Source organism: Cariama cristata, unplaced genomic scaffold, assembly GCF_000690535.1.
Source record: "Cariama cristata isolate BGI_N322 unplaced genomic scaffold, ASM69053v1 scaffold1506, whole genome shotgun sequence".
Lineage (NCBI taxonomy): Eukaryota > Metazoa > Chordata > Aves > Cariamiformes > Cariamidae > Cariama > Cariama cristata.
The window spans coordinates 1-17,911 of NW_009621310.1; the positions used below are offsets into that span (position 1 = coordinate 1).

The 17,911-nt window shown below is 42.1% G+C and overlaps 2 protein-coding genes across 3 annotated transcripts in view; one reads left to right on the forward strand and one right to left on the reverse strand.

Moving 5' to 3' along the window:
- Nucleotides 1-2,003: 2,003 nt before the first annotated feature.
- On the forward strand, nucleotides 2,004-14,960 carry LGALS8 (lectin, galactoside-binding, soluble, 8). 2 transcript variants are annotated; one of them, XM_009701888.1, is made up of 9 exons: nucleotides 2,004-2,131; nucleotides 6,698-6,786; nucleotides 7,512-7,722; nucleotides 8,382-8,498; nucleotides 10,527-10,583; nucleotides 10,663-10,689; nucleotides 12,084-12,172; nucleotides 14,102-14,267; nucleotides 14,715-14,960. In XM_009701888.1, exons 1-9 carry the CDS (start codon nucleotides 2,090-2,092, stop codon nucleotides 14,862-14,864), a joined length of 948 nt encoding a protein of 315 aa, XP_009700190.1. In that variant the 5' UTR covers nucleotides 2,004-2,089; the 3' UTR covers nucleotides 14,865-14,960. The 2 variants fall into 2 exon arrangements, with proteins under 2 accessions (XP_009700190.1, XP_009700191.1); XM_009701889.1 differs by lacking the exon at nucleotides 10,527-10,583.
- A 2,221-nt stretch (nucleotides 14,961-17,181) lies between these two features.
- HEATR1 (HEAT repeat containing 1) overlaps nucleotides 17,182-17,911 on the reverse strand; it is a 38,621-nt gene continuing 37,891 nt past the window's right edge. The window contains 2 exon segments of the mRNA XM_009701890.1: nucleotides 17,182-17,270; nucleotides 17,706-17,814. Of these exon segments, the coding sequence (XP_009700192.1) occupies nucleotides 17,182-17,270; nucleotides 17,706-17,814 (198 nt within the window).

Below are 17,911 nucleotides of genomic sequence, written 5' to 3' on the forward strand. Positions count from 1 at the left end.
TTCCTCCGAGCGCCCTAAGGCGGAGGTGGCCGAGGTTTCTCGGTGGAACTAGTCCTGTGTCCCTCTCGTCTGTTGTAGCGTTGGGTTTATAGCCGAGGCGCGGCGAGGCCGCTGGTGTTTTGTACTTTAATTGCTTGCAAATATCCAGAAAGTATCATCTCGCTTATTCTCTTTGAAGGAGTCTTGGTTTTGCCTTGGTGTAAAATCTAGCTTTGATTATAAAGTCTAACCGGAGTTACTCTCGTGAAAGACATTTTGTGCGTGTCACAGTGCGACAGCCTAACAGCAGGTTGTTGACCTTTCTGTTTTCCTGTTTGTCTATTGAAGAGGTTTTCGGCTGCTTTGCCATGGGTGAGGTACCGGGAAAGCACACCTATCTCTTTCAGTTCTGAAAGTATAGTCAGGAAACCTTAACTTACAGTGTTGCAGAGTTCAGATTTGGTGTAACACCTACTGACAGGGCTTCCTCCGACAGAAGGTTACAGGAGAACCTTGCAGTTGCATGCTCATCTCCTGGTTTGTCAAACAGAGCCTGAATTGCGGCTTTCCCTCATTATTGTGACCTTTTCAATAAAAACCTATAACCAAAGGAAAAAAACCCCTCAACCCGTCACTTTGCCGTAGTGTCACTGGGTCTGCCAAGACTGACAATCAGTTCTGTTCCAGGATCCTCTTTCCGCAGGATCTGGATTGCTGTTCTACACCCAGGGAAGTTCACTTGGCAAGCTCTTGGACGCTGGGTTGTAAGTCTGGGTTTCAGTTTTTTGGGTCTGCTGTTGGACTTTCCGATGCTAAAGGCAGAATTATTGTTTGCTTTGGTCTTGATTTCCTCATTTTCAAAATAAAAGCAATGAAATTTGTCTGCCTTTGCACATTGCTGTTGTGAATTGATGGTGGTATCTCATGAGAAGATCAAAGGGGCAAAACAGGTATAGGCATCTTGTTTTCTCTGAATTGCATTCTGGCCACTGGTCTTAAGTAGGAGAATTAGTACCTCTCTGGCCCAAATCTCTCACACGAAAAGCGAGATGTTGCAATGGGCCACTCTGTTGTTGAATCATTGCAGAAGATTAACCCCAGAGCCCTGTGGAACAGGTTGTAGACCTTGGGTTTTTGGTTTGGTGGGGGATTTTTTTGTTGTTGGTTTTTTTTTTTCTTCTAATGTTGCTAGCAGTTGTCACACAATAACGATGCTAGAACCCTCATCTCTTAACTTTTTCCCTGTCTGCCTGTCATCACCACACAGTTTGCATGCTACCTTAAGTTGTTTTTCTAGATTGGGCAGGAAATAATTACTTAGTAGTTTCAATCGGCCCCTGAATTTTGGTCACTTCATTAGAAGACTTGCTAAAGAAAGTACAGTGTAGCTGGATATACTCACAAGCTGTTGTTTCATTTCTTATTAATGCTGTGTGTGTAATGCAAGTTTTACAAAGTCCTGTAGCTGTTTGTGGCGTTCAGGGATTGTATGTGTTGGAGGAAAAAACATAAAACACCCTTTGCTTCCCTGCTATGTCTTTGCCTAGTGTCTCTTAACTTTACATAAGGTAAAACAGGAAAAAGCAAGTTCAGCCCCTAGGGCTTGTCTGCCTTGGGGAAATCTGGGGATAGCACAGAAAGTGTTAAAGGAAACAGAAATGGTTGGTTGGTTGTCTTGGAAAAACTGCTTTTGTACTGTATATCTTTTCCCTGAAGGCAGGGATCAGCTGCAAGTGGAGAGCTATTATGGCCCAACTGATGATTTTTAAGTGGGATTCTGTCTCAGTATACGTAATCTCAGGAAGCTGCTGCTGACATTGTGTACCTGCATGCACTCTCCCTTGTTAGCACCGTATATCTTTAAGCAAGCCTTTAATTTTTGCATTTCAAAACTCTGGCAAATTTCTTGGAAAGGAAAAGTGTTTGCATCATTTCTTGTGCTGTTTAAAGTTACACCTTGGAGGGTTTCACTTCATGTAGTGTCACTTTGTTTCTTTCTAATTGAAAGTTTGTGTTTTTTGAAGGGATCCCTCTTTGGTGCTGCCTGACCTTTAAATACGCTCCAGCAGTGGTCACAGAGAACTGACAAACTTAAACTGGAGGAGGGAAGATGATGTCCTTGGATGGACCGAGGAAGACAATCAGTAACCCGGTAACTCTCCTGTCATGTCAACAACTTCTCCCTTGTGAAATGGGCCTTTACTGTTTTATGCCAATAATTAGTACTCGTATTGTTTTGCAGAGTGAGGGGTGTTACTGAGAGCTCTTTGCATTGCTCAGGTATTCGAGGGAGAATATCACAGGTGGCACTAGGAGCTGATGGTGTTTAGAAATTGTGCTGCAAGCAAATGGACACTTAACGCACAGGACTTCCAAAACAGAGAGGAAGTTCTGTCGGCCTTGGAGGATAATCTTTTTCCATGCACAGCTTATGGGGATGTCTTGCATTTTTGCAGAGTGTGCTGGATCAAAGGTGAAAATATGATAAGCAGTGTTTTCACTCTGAATTCTCCAAACGCAAGTGGTGCCTGGCAGCCCTTGTGAAATGTTTTGGGGTTTTTTGCGGTGCTTGTAACTTCAGTCTGAACAATTAAGCTTGGAGTCTTTGTTGATAGTTGATACCTTACCTTACAATAAATCCTGTTTTGTAGGGAAGACTTGAGCTAACATGATTCAGCAGTTGCAGAGAGTGGATTTGATGGAATGTTGTTTGCCTAGCTTAGAGTCTGGAGGCTTTCTTTGAAAAGCACTAGTATTCTCATGATCTGGGACAGTGGCCTGATGCTGGCATGTGGCTAAAGAGGTGGGCTGGAGCTGTGTTTTTTTGTTTTATCTTAAAAAAAAGGTAGTTCCTTTGAGCTTGCAGAAGAGAGTATTTTTAACATTCTGTGCTAGAACTCTTTAAAAATATTAAAGTCTCTAGAGTATCTATGTGGAGTGTACAGTCGCACAGATGTGCACAGGACTTTCTTACCTGTTACAGCTTTGCACTGATACACACCTGTGCCCTTGGTGAATCTGGTTCTTCAGTCCCACTGTATGTTCACTGCTTGCAAAGTGGATAGAGTTAGGGATGACGGGGGAATAGCTTCAACCTTCTTCACAAGAACCCAGCTGGGAGAGGAAGGAAAGCTGTGTGAAGGTTAACTAGAAGGTGGAAATGTTGTTCCAAAGGCGACGTTCCTTCACCAGTTGTGCAATATGCCAGTATACACACAGAGCGGAGGTATTTTATTCCCTGTCTGTACAGAGATGGGTGCTAGGTGGTAGTTCCACAAAGCTAGCACACCCTTGAAAATCGCACGGCAGCTTTTATACAAGAGAGAAACAAAGAAGAAACTACCCAAAAGCAAATACTTGGTTACCCGTGATCGTATCAACAAAAAATCATCTGTGCATGTTTCATTACCTCATTATTTCATTAGACTAAGGCGGTCCTAAATTTTCATCTAAAATCTCCTCCTAGGGATGTGGTTTTTAGCATTACAATGAGCTAAGTTCATCTAAAGGACACAATTTCACAAGTTTCTAGACCCCAGCCATCTGAGATTGGCTTGGAAATCAGTCTCTTCTTATCTCCTTGTTTTGGTTCTGCTTTATCATATTCTGCATTCCTCAGTGGTGCACTCCTCCAGTTGCCAGACCTGGCATGGCTCACTGTTCTCACTCAGTGGAAAATTCCATTTTCTACGGTATATCAGAAGGACTGAACTGCAAAAGGAAAGGAGGATGAAAGTTGGTAGGTGGAAATTGTGGTGGGAGGGGAGGTGTGAAGAGGAGGATTAGGAGGTGTTCAGGACAATCCGTGTAAGGGAGAGAATAACAGTTCAGCAAAATTGGGTGGCTGCAAAGGGACTGATGAGTATGATGGGTGGCAAGACCAGACTGGAGAATATAAAGGGGTAAACTAGGGCTTAGGGGTCAAGGGCCTAAGGTGCGAGTAAGAGTGAGTATTTGGGATTGGAATACAGAGGGAAAGTTGGGAAAGATTGTGCTGGTGACCTCAGGACAAGCGTCCAGATGAGACCATGAGCAACCTGCTCTATCTGACCTTGCTTTGACCAAGGCATTGGGCTGGAGACACCTGAGGTGTCTTCCAACCTCAGCCCTTCTGTGATTCTATCACCTGAGTGATACCACAAGATGAACTTGGTAGGGATGGAGGAGGGCAGGCTGTGAAGATTTCATGATTTCAGTGAATTGTTCCATTAGCAGCAAAACTTAAGAGCTTTATTACAGGTTTGAGCCTGAGACATATTTCTTCACTACTGTACTGTTCTGAGCATCCAGAAAATCCTGCTTTCCTCTTTATGCACTTTATTCCACCCGTCTGGCAAGAAATGTTGTCATGCCTCATCTGATGGGGCAGCTGTCTGCTACCCAGCAAGCTGGATGAAAGCTGTTTTGTCACAGTCCTTTCCTCTATAAGACCATAATCTGTCCTCTCGTTTTATGAAAACTAGCAGATATTAGAAAGAACTTGATCTTTGAGACCTCTCAAACTCAGTTGACATTGACCGCTTGGCTTCAGAGGTAATTTTTGGAGGTCTGGAAGAGAGCTGGGATGCTGGTAGATCATGTGATGTCACAAGCATTACCCTTAATAAATGAGGAAAAAAATAGGAGAACGTCTTGAGACTTGTGGAAGTTACAGGCGCGTTCTGTGATGACAAAACCTCATTAAGACTGTAGTGTTGCACCCGAGAAATGCTGTATTATGGCCTTGCCGATTCCATGTCTGAGCTTCTGAAGGGTTGATGGGCCAACCTTTTCTCTTAAATAACTGCATCCTTTTGAATGTAAAGAAGTGGTTTTGCTACAACTTCTCTTCCAGGGGTAAATAACTTGGATCCATTAGAGTGGTTAGGTCCCAGCATCCCTGGCCTGTGTCTGTGTTTCTCTGGTTCGTCTTTGGAGGCTGAACCAGTAATTTATTACTCTACTACATTACTCAGAGCTACTACCTCTCAGGAGCAGTGTGTTAAAACTAAAATAATCGAGATGATATGTTTTTTCTTATTTATGAGCCTCTTGTGTACAGCTTGTACATTAAGGAACCAAGCTACTACCAGTAAGCAAAAGGGATTTCAGCCTATTTATTCTTTCACTTCTAACACTTAATTTCACATTTTGGTCCTCCTCTACTGCACCTGCTTAAGCCAACAAAAGTACAGGAGACTTAAAACAACTTGACCATTTGTGAGCTTATGCTTGAGGAGCAAGTTCTTTAAGTCTGTTTTGCCTGATGTAGAAGATGACTGCAAATTAGATTTTGTGCAACGTGTGGGTAGCTGAGAAGGGAAGTGCAGAGAATGCAGAAAAGTGTGTGTATCTACTGGCAGAAATGATCAGTACTCTGGATTTAGGCAATTTTTGCTGTCATTCTGCCTTCCCTCCTCACAAATTCACAAGAATAGGTGTCGGCAAACATATCCCCTTTTCATAGCTTCCTGTTTCACATGATGAAAGATAGATATATATATATATTTAAAAAATAAAAATCTCAACTTGTCCTTTTATGGTCCAGAACTCCATTCAAGAGTAGTGTTTCCAGTCTGTTCATTTTATGTTGTTAAATGACTGGAACTTTTGTTTGCAGTTGACGTTTCATTTCAAAAATGTCCTAAAATCGTGTACACTGTTCCATAGATCAGGGATTTTTGGGGAAAAAAAAAGCCCCAAGAAACATCCTTGGTGGGAATTTTTGTCTGTTAACCAGAGCAAATTCAGCAATTGCTACAATTTACATCCTTTTTCAATCTAAAGCACGTGTGATGAGCTGCAGACTTACAGCTTTGCTTTCAGATCATTCTCCTGTGAACCTCCATGGTTTTCCGTTAAGGAGCTTCCCTACCCTCCCTGAAATGGTGGGTTCACCGGCTAATGGTCAGGAAAGGGCTTCTGAGCCTTTGCCAAAGAACTGTGCTGGGGTGTTTGGGGCTTTTATTTTAACTGACATGTCCCCTTGTATGGCTTAACAACTCCTGTTGTGTTGCCATTTCAGTTTAGCATAACGCACATGTGTTACCTTCTCCAGCTATTGATACGGAAGAAAAAAATAGGCAGGCTTTGAGCCAGACTGCGTGCCGGAGATACCATAAAGACTGAGCCCCCTGAAAAGGGCTGTTTCAGTGCGTCTTGCAGTTCTTTACTCATTAGGATGAGGTATTTTGTTGTGTTTGTCATGTAGTTTTTACTAAGAAGACACTCTGTGACATACTCCCCTCTTTTCCCGTCAGTGTTTTGCAAAATGGAGCAACCACAAGCAAAAAGGCAGCTGCTGTAGTCTGGGGTCAGAAGGGTTGCGGAGCGTGCCTCCTCCTACCAGCAAAGGGCTGATAATAGTCAGCACTTGGCAATGACCTAATTCGAAGAGAATCCTCTTTATATTCTATTAAAAGTGAGGCAATAAAATATTAGCACTCTTCATTTGAGAGCTGGGGATGGAGGCTGGAAATTTTAGTTTTAATTTTATCTGAGAAGCTTGGTTTTCATCGGTGAAAATCTGCTGGGTTTTTCCTTCCCGTTGTGGTGGGTATTTAGTGCTTTTCTACTGTTTCTTTTAAATGAAATGCTGGTTGTGTTTCTTTTAATGTGCTAGAGCACCACATAATTAATTATTAGAATATTATTTTTAAAACCATTGTGGGTTTTTTTTACCTCCATCATAAAATGTTATTTGAATCTCTTTTTTCTTCTTTTTTTTCCCCTCTTCTAGATCATTCCATATGTTGGGACAATACTTCGTGACCTTGTTCCTGGAGAGGTGATTATGATACATGGGACTGTTCCTGATGATGCAGACAGGTAGTGGCTACAGCGTCACTTTTTGCAGTGTCCCCATGTGAACAAGAGTGTAATGGATAAAATGTTTCCAGGGGTCCTACTTATGGTGGCTCTCAAAGGCTTGATCTGAATCCTTGTGGTAGCGTCACAGTGAATACTGGCTGAAGTGGTTAATGAAAGCTTTGTGATGAGAAGTGGAGGGTGAACTGATTTTTTGCTTTCTGCTGATCCTTTCTTCTCTCTTTTTGCTTTGCCTGCTTTGGCAGTTTTTTTTCCCTGTCATAGCATATGTCTGCTTGTCTAAAGAGGTTATCTGAGAGTAACAGAATTGATAAATGAATGTGTTGCTTGAAGGAATTAACTTGAACTGGGATAAGGAGGTATGAACTGGTGCATGTGGCCAGTATGGGGGTTCTGTTCCCTGACTTTGTCCAACATTTGTTTGGTTATTCTGCTGAAGATGATGGGAGGGAAGGTGTGGAACGCCGTGAGGAGCTTACATGATGTGAATGATGACCGTTAAATAAATACATAAATATTTTAATTCATTGCAGTAAATCATGGGAGAACCTTTCACAAATGTGTAGAAGTTGAACAAATATATGTTTGGGTTTTTTTCCTTATCTAAGAACACTCATTGTGTCTGCCTGTTCTGAGGCTCCACACTAAAACACAAGTGTATCAGACCTTTAGGTGATTTCTCGACAGACTGAGCCAAATGTGGTTTGTCTTGTCTTTATGATTAGATTCCAGGTGGATTTACAGTGTGGCAGCAGCATAAAGCCTCGAGCTGATGTGGCGTTTCATTTCAACCCCCGCTTCAAAAGATCTGGCTGCATTGTTTGCAACACACTGGAGAAGGAAAAATGGGGCTGGGAGGAGATCACTTACGAGATGCCCTTTCAAAAAGGGAAGTCATTTGACATTGGCATCATGATTTTAAAGGATAAATTCCAGGTGAGTCTGGGTCAATCCTTTATCCGTAGCCAGTTGTCAGGCCAGTAAAAGAGAGGTATTTTGTGTACTTGCAATGAATAGTTGGGAGCCTTGGTTTCCTTGGTACTCAGGTATAGTCTAACTACAGAAAAGTTTAGAAGCTTTTCTTCAAAGAGGTGCTAAGTAAATCGGACCTTGAATTTTGTCTTGCTTCCCTCTATGTGTTGTGTGAGTAGGGAACTAACTTCCTGCCTAATGGCCCTTAGGCTCCTCAGTCCTCCCTTCTCACCTGCAAAGGGCTGACCTTAGGATAAACCTGTTTTGTGACTGGTGTAGGACAGTCTTCTTGGAGGGAACGTGTGAGGTGTATTTGTCTTGCTCTGTTAGACTGCAATAATAGATTCTATTAGATTGGTAATACCACACCGGTAAATGATCAGGTGATAGAAACAAAAGGTGTGAAATGCAAATTTTAGTGTAGGCAAATAAATCTCCCTCATAGTGATGGGAAAAGAGGCTGAGTCATGGATGAGCTGAACTTAGTTGCTCTGAAATTTCTAGGACACTCCCTGCTTCTGTACCAAACCAGTGTAAAACGGATATACAGCATACAATTTGATACATTGCTGGTGTAACGTATGTTTAATACAGTTTTCCTATTTTGTTTCCTGTCTCTTTAGGTGACTGTAAACCAGAAGCACTTACTGATCTACAACCACAGAATTAGCCTTGAAAGAATAGATACTCTTGGAATATATGGCAAAGTGCAGATCAAAACTATAGGTTTTGTTTCTAATGTAAGTTGTATAGACAGCTGACTACTTCGATTCTTTTTCTCTGTCTGGCTAAACTAGAGAGTAGGATTAGTGGTGAAAAGGAAGTAAAGAAAAGCAGCTACACAGTCTAACGTCAGTAAGAAGATTCCACCTCCCCCCATTTCAACATACGAGTCTCATGTGAGAATCTCCATTGTCCCGTTTTAGTCATGAGGTTAGGGGAAAAAGTGTGCCAAAGATTACAGCATACAAAGTTAACAGGACAGATGGTATAAGAATTTATTGGATACTGGATCTAATGGCTTTAAACTGGAAGGGGGAAGATTTAGATGAGATATTAGGAAGAAATCCTTCCCGGTGAGGGTGGTGAGGCAGTGGCAGAGGTTGCCCAGAGAAGCTGTGGCTGCCCCATCCCTGGAAGTGTTCAAGGCCAGGTTGGATGGGGCTGTGAGCAACCTGGTCTGGTGGAAGGTGTCCCTGCCCATGGCAGGGGGTTGGAACTGGATGGTCTGTAAGGTCCCTTCCAACCAAACCAGTCTGTGATTCTGTGATTCTATAAACTAGGAATGGGGTAGACTTTTCAAATATTGCAGGAACTCCACAATGAACTCTCAGTATTCAGTGCTTCTAAGTGACAAGTTCAGCCACACCTGTAACTTGTTGCTTGGCTTCCAAATGCAAAGTTCAGCCACAGCTGGAACTGCTTATGCACATAACTGTTTTTCCTGCCAAATGACTGAATTGTTGAATGAACCAATAAGTAGGAGTGTACATTTATTTCTGGGGGCTGAGAAGAGGTGTCCTTTCTGGAAAACTTTGTGGTTTGACTTGTACTTGGACCAAACTGCAGTGAATTTAAAGTGGAGTCAGTGCTGTCCTTCCCCTCAGCTGCCAGCTCTGCTAGAGAAAGTAAACCAACAGGGAGGAGTTGAACAACCTTGTCCCCTGTGCAGACGAGAGATCCTTCTGCTCTGGAAGGGTGAGACTGTTAGAGTGAAAATGGAAGGTGATAAATTCAGGGAGTTACAGAAGGTGAACGCCTTTTCCCTTTCTTCGTGCCACTCACTAAGGCAGCCTACCTACTCCCATGTAATAGTCTGGGTCTCTTCTGCCCTATCCTCACTACGTTGTGGGCAAAGCTTGGATCTCTTGCTGCCAAATGTCTGGTCTAACTCAGGTCAGCAGATTAATAACTGTGTTGATAGAAGGTGGAGATTTGGGCCTGAATGAAATGGGGTCGAAGCTTTAAAAGTACGTCTACTGATTGATCATTTGCAAAGCCTAGGTAGAGACCTTTATGGGCCCCATCACTTAGCCTTGGGCATGTTGCCAGAATAATGTTATTCAAAGCTGTCTGAGTCCTGGTCTTGGAGGACTGACTCTGAGAAGAGCTTGGAGGCAAGCAGGTGCTGTAGGTTGGTTTCTGCCCCAAGCACAAAACAAAACAAAGTTGCTTTAGTCTGTGGTTGCTGATGCTGTGTCCTTTTGGGAAGAAAGGAATGGAGAAGGGTGATTGTTTCCTTTTTGTCTTTGCTTCTAATACGTTCTTCTGAGGAGGAAGATGGAGGCTTGTATTGAAATAAACAAGCTGAAGACACAATCTGCCACATCTGGGCTGGAACCGTATCTCTGCATGGCCGTGTTGCTCATCTGCCCTTCCTGTGGGAAGGGACAGGGATGCAGAGGGCTGCTTAAAATCCCGAATCCCCCTGTGTGGACCTGCCCTGCTGGTATTCCTACCCCAGTGAGGAAAGCTCAGTGGGTACCCTCAGATGCTGAGGGGTTAACAGTGCTCTGACCGTTAAATAAAGATTCAAACTGTAATGAGGTGGTCTTTAGAAATCTTGATTTGGCTTCAGCAATTGGTCTTCAGGACGTTTCCTTGATTTGTTGTAGGGTTTAGCTGTCTTTTTCTTCACCATAGCTCTAGATTTCCATGTTAACAGTTCATCCTTCAAAACAGCACAGATCCTTATACGGTTCTAAACCAACTTTATGTTCAAGTTCTGTGATATTAGCAATGACATCTAAATATCTCTCTCTCTGCAGTCTTCACAAGGCTCTCAGCCATCATCTCTAGGAATAACAAAGATAAACACAGAAAATGTACGTATGTTTGTAAAAGGTTGAATGAATCTCCCTGTTGTCTGATAAACTAGTTAATGTTGTTTGTTTTCTCTTGTAGGGGGAAATGCCAGAAGGTTCGCAGTTTGTAAGTGTCTTGCATAGACTTGTGGCAAATGTGAAGAGTAAAAAAAATCAAAATAAAAATATCTCAGTTATTCATGAAAAAGCATGCAGAGAACAAGGGAATTGAGAATCTACTGGGAGATGATCATCAGGGAGGTTTTGTAGAGAGTAATCCTCTTTGCTGCTGCTAGTAAAAGTGAGGCTTTTTGCTAAATCATTTAGAAGACCCAAAAGATAAACACAGCATCTACAGCCATAAACAGAGAAATAAAAAGTGAGGTACCTGAAGTTTTAAAGGACCAAATCACATTAAAAACTTCTTTCAAATAAGTGTACTTCGTTTTCTCCACCTTGGGGAATACCTGCAAAACGAAGGTATTCTGCAGTCATATGACGCCAAATGCCTTATGTTAATGTGCGTGTCTCAGGACCTGTCTGGCTCCATCTTCCTGTCGCTGCCAGATCCCTGCTTACTCTTTGTACACTTGGGGTGGCTGGACGCAAGCATCGCACCTTAGGGTTGGAACTCGCACCCGGTTAGTACGGAGCATAGACAGTGAGTGCTCAGGTTTTTTGCAAAAAGCCCTACAGCTGGACAGTATCCAGACTGGAGTAAGGACGACGCTCAAACTAAAAAGGGCTTGGAAGCCAGGAATATATACAAATCGAATTTGTGGAGAGGGTGACATTGCAGTGAGTGCCATGGTTTTAGTCGCCTTGTCACTTGACACTCTGCCTTCTTCAGTCTTCTTGTCAAAACCTAATAACATGCAATATTCTCATTTGCAAGTTATGGACTTCAGTGAAAAAATAAGGGCGAAGTGCTTCTCCGTTCATTCCTTTTCCCTGATCAAAATAACTTCTAACACAACAACAACAAAAAAAAGGCAAATAAAATACTTGTACTATCTATCATGAGCTAGTGCCTGGAGGACAGAATATTCAGTGACCTTACTTCTAGCACTTGTGCAACTGTGGGACTACATACCTAGCATGAGTCTTACTCTTTAAAGCATAACTGAATCTTTCAGAGAGGAGAGGTTGGCATCTCTGTATCTGAATAATTATGTGATACAAATTTGAATTAGTGCAGGGAGTTTTGTGCTTTTTTTTTTTTTTTCCCCCCTTCTTCCCTTCCTGCCACTGTTAGTGATAGCAGAAGCAGTTGTAAATAGTGTTTATTTTGAACTCAAGGTGGTAGCCTAAAGAAAAGACCCAACACCTTAAGATGTTTATCTCAGTGTAACTTTTCCACTATAGTTTTAGTATCCCAGAACATGTTGGTAGGAATAACTTTAGCTGTAAGTGCAGATTCACAACTGTAGGCAAAATTGCTTCCTGCCATAGTAAAGCTCAGCTTGTATATTGAAAAAAAGTAAGTCACAGTCAAAATTTTGACTTGTGGTGTACTTGCAGGGAATTCCTTACATTGGGAAACTTGATGCTGCACTTCATCCAGGACGCACAGTTGCCATTAAAGGAGAAGTGAAAGAAAACCCAAAGAGGTAAGTGTTACTGAATTTTTCTGCTATTATTTAACCGAGCTACTCTTGAGAATGAATAGGCTTTTCTGTTGCCTCAGTATATCCTTACTTGCAACTTTGCATCTGGAATCATCTGAAACTACAGTGTGGTTTTCTCAGGAACCCGCAGGATACCGCTTTAGAGAGGACTTAAAAGAGCAGCTGCGTTGTGAAAAATAAAGGTAAAACCTGAGTGTCTTACCTGCTAAATCCACATCATTCACAAGATTGTGTGCCTGTTCAGAGTTGCCATTGTGCAAGGCATGTGAGCACACGGATTGCGCAGACAGCTTTTATTCTAAAGAGATCTAAGAGTAAGGGAACTGGCAGAAGTAGGTGGAAAATGAGTGAGTTCGAAGAGTTGCTGGTGTGTTCCAACGCTGCATGTCACAACGTTTCTCTGAATACTTCTCAGACGGCCTCCTCGGGGCCTGTATAAGCATGAATGTGCCTAACTGACAACAACTGAGTGATCAAAGCTGGTAGGGCAGTATGAGCTATAATTTTGATAGCAAATTAGGAACAATGGGTTGCAAAGCAGACATTTTTCCCAACATGGTTTAAAGAAGTGGGGGGAAAAAAAAAGGGGAAGCACAACACAGTGAAAATGGAGCTGAGGAAATGTATGCTTCAGCATGCCCTTTGCTTGAAGGGTGGTTTTGGCTCTGCAGAAACACGCCTGAAAATAAGCAATTAGTGCAAATGATGAGAAGCATGCTTTTCAGGCTCTGTGTGTGCATTGTACTCCGGCTTCCTCGGCGCACATATCTTCTCCGCAGCTGAACAGCACTCAAGAGTTCATATTAATACTGGAACCCAAGGTCTAGAAATCTCATCAACAAAATTTGAATGGACTTTAAATTGGACAGGATAATTAATACTTAGATAGTAGCATTTGTTTTCCTTCTTCTGGCTTAAAAAGCTTATTAGCACGTTTCGAGTGCTGAATGTACTGCTTCTAAGTGTGAAGAGGCTTTTGGGTGTTAGTTAAAGCAGTGCAGGTTGTCTGCTCGTTGTGTTTGTGCTTTTAGACGTACAGATTTTTATAGAGTTTCTAAATTATTTAATGTCTTTCACTCAGTTCACACAGTTGTAGATGTTCCTTTTTCTCAGTGAAAAAGAGGTCTTCAGAGCTTAGAAGTGTGGCTGTTGCTGTATTTCGTATCTGAACTAAGCAATTCTAGGGCTTCTCCAAGGAGGGAAAGAAGCTGACAGCTGGAGCTGATTTGGGAGGAGGAGTATTTCCTCTTCAAATGCAGTGAGGTCTTTCTTTGCCACAGGTTGAAGCATTCATTTGACTTTGGATACCTCTTCCCTCTGATCACTCTTCTCCAGAGCTCCCCTGGAGGAACCCCATGTTGTGGACACGTCTGAGATGATTGCAGAGTATTTGTTCAGCCTAGGCAGAGCGACGCTGCCTGCAAAATGACGCTTTGTATGCGTGGTGTCCCACCAATCCTAAATGTATGGAGAGAATCCTCAAACTTTTCCTTAGAGTCTAACAACTTTGTTGACAGAAAGAATATAATATCTTTAGGTAAAACAAAGCTTCCCACTCCCCGCTGCCCGAGTTAAGCGGAACAAATAGCAGGGTATGTTCTCTGTGAGAAGGCTGCTTCCTAGTGCTGCAGGGGAGCAGCATGTGGCCCGCTTGGCTTGATACCTCCTTGCTGAGACACGAAGAGAAAGCTGGCAGTGATGAAGCAGACCTAGCAGGGTCATATCCTACATTTGCTACCTCTAGCGAAGGTTTCTGTGCGCAGGAGACAAATGCACATTAACTTCAGGTGAATCACGGCCCTGGCTCTAGAACAGTTCTGAGTGTTGGCTAAGGACTCAGTAAATAGCATGGACTACTGCATCATGTTTACAAATCCTTGGTATAGTAAACTTTTAAAAAATATCTTCCAGCTTTACGGTAAATCTGAAACCAAGTGACTCAAAGGACATTGCATTACATCTGAATCCCCGGATTAAAAAGAAAGTTTTTGTAAGAAACTCATACCTTCATGACAGCTGGGGAGAAGAAGAAAAGGAAATTGCCAACTTCCCTTTCAGTCCAGGGATGTACTTTGAGGTAAGATTAACTGAAACATGGCATCAAACTGGTAATCCTGCCGAAAGGATTAGCAGTGGTGCTTAAAAGTCATGTCACTATTACGGATTTAAAGAAAACTGCCATTCCTGCATTTCAGTGTCTTGAGAATATTTAGGATTAAATGGGACCATAGGGAGCAGAGGTTTGACTTGGTTTTAATGACAGTTTTCTTTTTAAATAGTTGCAAGAATTCAGCCTATGCTCAGAAAAAATGTTAATTGAATTGAGTTGGACTCGATGATCCTTATGGGTCCTTTCCAACTTGAGTTATTCTGTGATTCTATGAACTTTATTGAAGTCCCACTTTTTAAAATTATTCTTTTGCATGAAACATTCTTTGTTAACAGAAGCAGGGCTTGATCATCAAGTTGTTTTTCACATCTTATCTGAGCTTAAAACTTAACTGTTTCTCTTCTTGCTTTTCAGCTGATCATTTTCTGTGATCCCCAGCAGTTCAAAGTTGCTGTTAACGGTGTTCACATTCTGGAGTACAAGCATCGTTTTAAACAACTTGAAAAGATCAACATAGTGGAAATCATGGGAGATGTTCAGTTGTTAGATGTGAGGAGCTGGTAGTTCTTTTCAATGAGTACTAAAAGAATTAAACCTCTTCTAATGACAGTGCCTCCTTGTCAAGTACAAACAGGTGCTGACTTGCGCTGAGCCTGCCTTTATCTATCTAGGCTTCTGCGTCTGCCTCTCTGAGTTAGGCGAGTACCACAGCTGCTAACTGCGAGATTAAATCCTCCTCTAGTTTACAGTATCCTGGCAAGCTAAGTAAGTGTTTGCTCAGATAAATCTCCTGGATTACCGAACCTAGCAATATGAAAGTGCTGCATTATACTGTGTCTAACAATTGCACTCAGTATGTTTAAGTTAAACTACTACTCAGCATTCCTTGATAGCATACGTTCAATATTGTGAAGTAGAGACGAGACTGAAATAGGATCTGCAGATACGGTTATCCACCCCAAAAGGGACATTGATAATTCATTTAAAATAGAATTATGAAATATGCTCTTCTACTTCTTAGTTTATATTAGCAACTATAACCTTTTTACTGAGGCTGGATGAAGCACACTGTTGACCCAGCAGTTCTAGCAAAAGGCAAGGAAGAATTTGATCTTACTTCTTAGCCTGCTGCTACAGTAGTACCTTCTCTGATGCTCGCGGTTATGTCACCTCCTGCTTATAAGAAGTGGCTTAAATCAAGCATTTGGCAGCATTTCCAAAGTGAAACAAATGAAAATTATTTCGCTGGTTCCAATTGCATGAACTTTTGAAAGCTTGTTTGATCTGAAATGGTTCCTAACTTGAGTTGAGATTGCTCAGGGACTTCTTACATGTTTTTCATTTTTTAAAACAGTGTGAACCCAGGTTCTCCAGGCAGGCGTTCAGCTGAGATGAGGCTTGGATACTTCTCAGTGGAATAGAGAATGAATCCTTTTTCAGTCTTGTGTTAAAATACTATCTATCTGAAACAGGCTGTTCCTATTCAATCAGTTTTCTGTACACCTGTCAGTGTTAATTTTTATACTCTTTTTAAAAATAAGCGCTACTGGCTGTCAATACATGCCTGAGGGATGTTCCTGTTTATCTTAACAGCTGCTAAAAGAGTGAAGCAATTTCAAGAATAAGATGTACCCTAAAAGACTAAGATAAGTTACCAGATTTAATGTATAAAAAGCATAAATAAAAACATATTGTGAACTCTGCTTTTCTCCAAGTGTAGTTGAGTAGCTGAGATCCCTTTTAGGTCTATATTTTGTCTTGGTTTGCATGTTACCTTACCAGTATTTCCAAGGTGGCATAGTGATCCTGGCTGGAGGACCGTTTCCACACCGAGGAGTTGGCAATCGACAGAGCAGTTACCCTGAGCCGGCCTGGGTCTCGGCTGTGCTGGTGTGGCCTTCAGGACAGCGTTGTGCCATACGTACCCCTCGGCCGCAGGATATACGGAGCTGGCCAACTGCAGTAGGGGAGCCTGCAGACAGCTCCCACCTGTGCGTCCTTGCCCTTATCTAAGAGTTTGGTAGGAAGTTCTCATGTGACCATCCTTCTTGTTTGACAGCAGAGCTGATTAACAGTTGTTTTAAGAAAATCCTGCAAGAGCACAAATGATGACGATGTGATAACCTTTCCACAGACAGGATCTGCATGGCATGCTGCATCCTAAACAGAGGCCCATTCCCAGCACCTGAGGGAATGTAAGATTATCCTCTTTATAGTGTTAGTTCTAACCAGTTGCATTTTAAACCATACTTTACAGAGTCTGAGTGCCTTTCTTACTAGCAGTATAATGAACCAGCAGCTCCTGGTGCAAAACAGGTGGTGAGTTTTTTGGTAAATTCATTAACATAGCAAGCAATATATTCTTGATTTTCAGGTGAATAAGAAGCTGATCAGTAGCAGTCTTTAAAGACTAAAAACCTGCTTTAGCTCCTATCTGAATCCTAGTTTCTTCTGTCTTCAGTGGGTTTACTTTTTACTTCCCTAAAGATGACAGAAAAGCAGATTCTCAGGATTGCAGTGCATGGGTCCAGCGAGTACCAGGCTTGCATTGTAGCATGACAGCCCCTCCCCAGGGACAGTCACCGCATAGCCCAGGCACAGCGGAATTTGGCGAGTCTCACACCTTCTCCCTCCCTTTGTGCCCAGCTACCAGAATCCGCTTACAGCTTGCTCCAGTTTCCCACTGTTAAGAGCAGTTAAGGAAAAGTCATACGAAAAGTCTCCAGACCATCTAGAAATTATAAAGCCACATTCTTACAATATTTTATTAAAAAGTTAAGATCTTAGCTCTGATAAAAATTAGTGTGACAGTTTCCCTGTAACACTTGCATATGTGAAGCTAACACAATTCAGACAAAATTTGACAACAACGGGGATAAACTTAGAAGTAGCTTTGGAGTGGTTCTCCCAAAATGACTTCCAGTTGTTGAATTGTCTTCTGACACTGCTGTTCAACTTCTTCACATTCATCTAGAAAAAGCCATAAAGCAGGAATTAAGTAGAACAGTGATTACAAAGCTACCCCAGGAAGGCTTCGTCACTCGTCAAGGCTAGAACTGTCTTCAAACACCAGGTATGAAGTAATTAGTCAAAAATACTTTGGCACTGACTCGGGACTTAAGCAAATTATTTCTGCTGTAACGCGGATCTAAAACATGCAACTGGGGAGATGTGCACAGGCTGTAACACTGCAGTAACTACTGTAACTTAACAACCTTAGAAGGGTGCTGGATACAATCCGTTTCAGTTTGCATCCTGCACAGTTTAAGCTACCATATACCAATTCATAAGATTGACAGCAATTATAACAATCATCCCGTCTGAATCTTTGAAATAAGTGGCCCTTGTTCTTTTTTGGTCATGGGCCGGTTGTCTGCCCTCACTCATACCGCTTTAGAACATTACCTTCCATGAGCTCAGCTAAGAATGGAATAGATTCTGGTAGCAGGACCAGGTAGTTCTCCTTCAGTTTTTGTGCAACATCTACCAAAGCAAGCAGAGCAGCAAATCTGACCTGAAACAAAACCATAATCTTTGTAAGGAAACAAACATTAGAGTTCCCTTTTTTCTCCCCACTTTCTTTCCATAAAAGTTTGTAAACAGCTTTCCCT

What these genes read in the sequence shown, in the direction of transcription:
- LGALS8 (XM_009701888.1), top strand. Translation starts at nt 2,090, where the DNA reads ATGATGTCCTTGGATGGACCGAGGAAGACAATCAGTAACCCG. An exon ending in GGAAGACAATCAGTAACCCG is followed by an intron (nt 2,132 to 6,697) that starts GTAACTCTCCTG and finishes CCCCTCTTCTAG; the next exon opens with ATCATTCCATATGTTGGGAC. An exon ending in GTGAAAGAAAACCCAAAGAG is followed by an intron (nt 12,173 to 14,101) that starts GTAAGTGTTACT and finishes AATATCTTCCAG; the next exon opens with CTTTACGGTAAATCTGAAAC.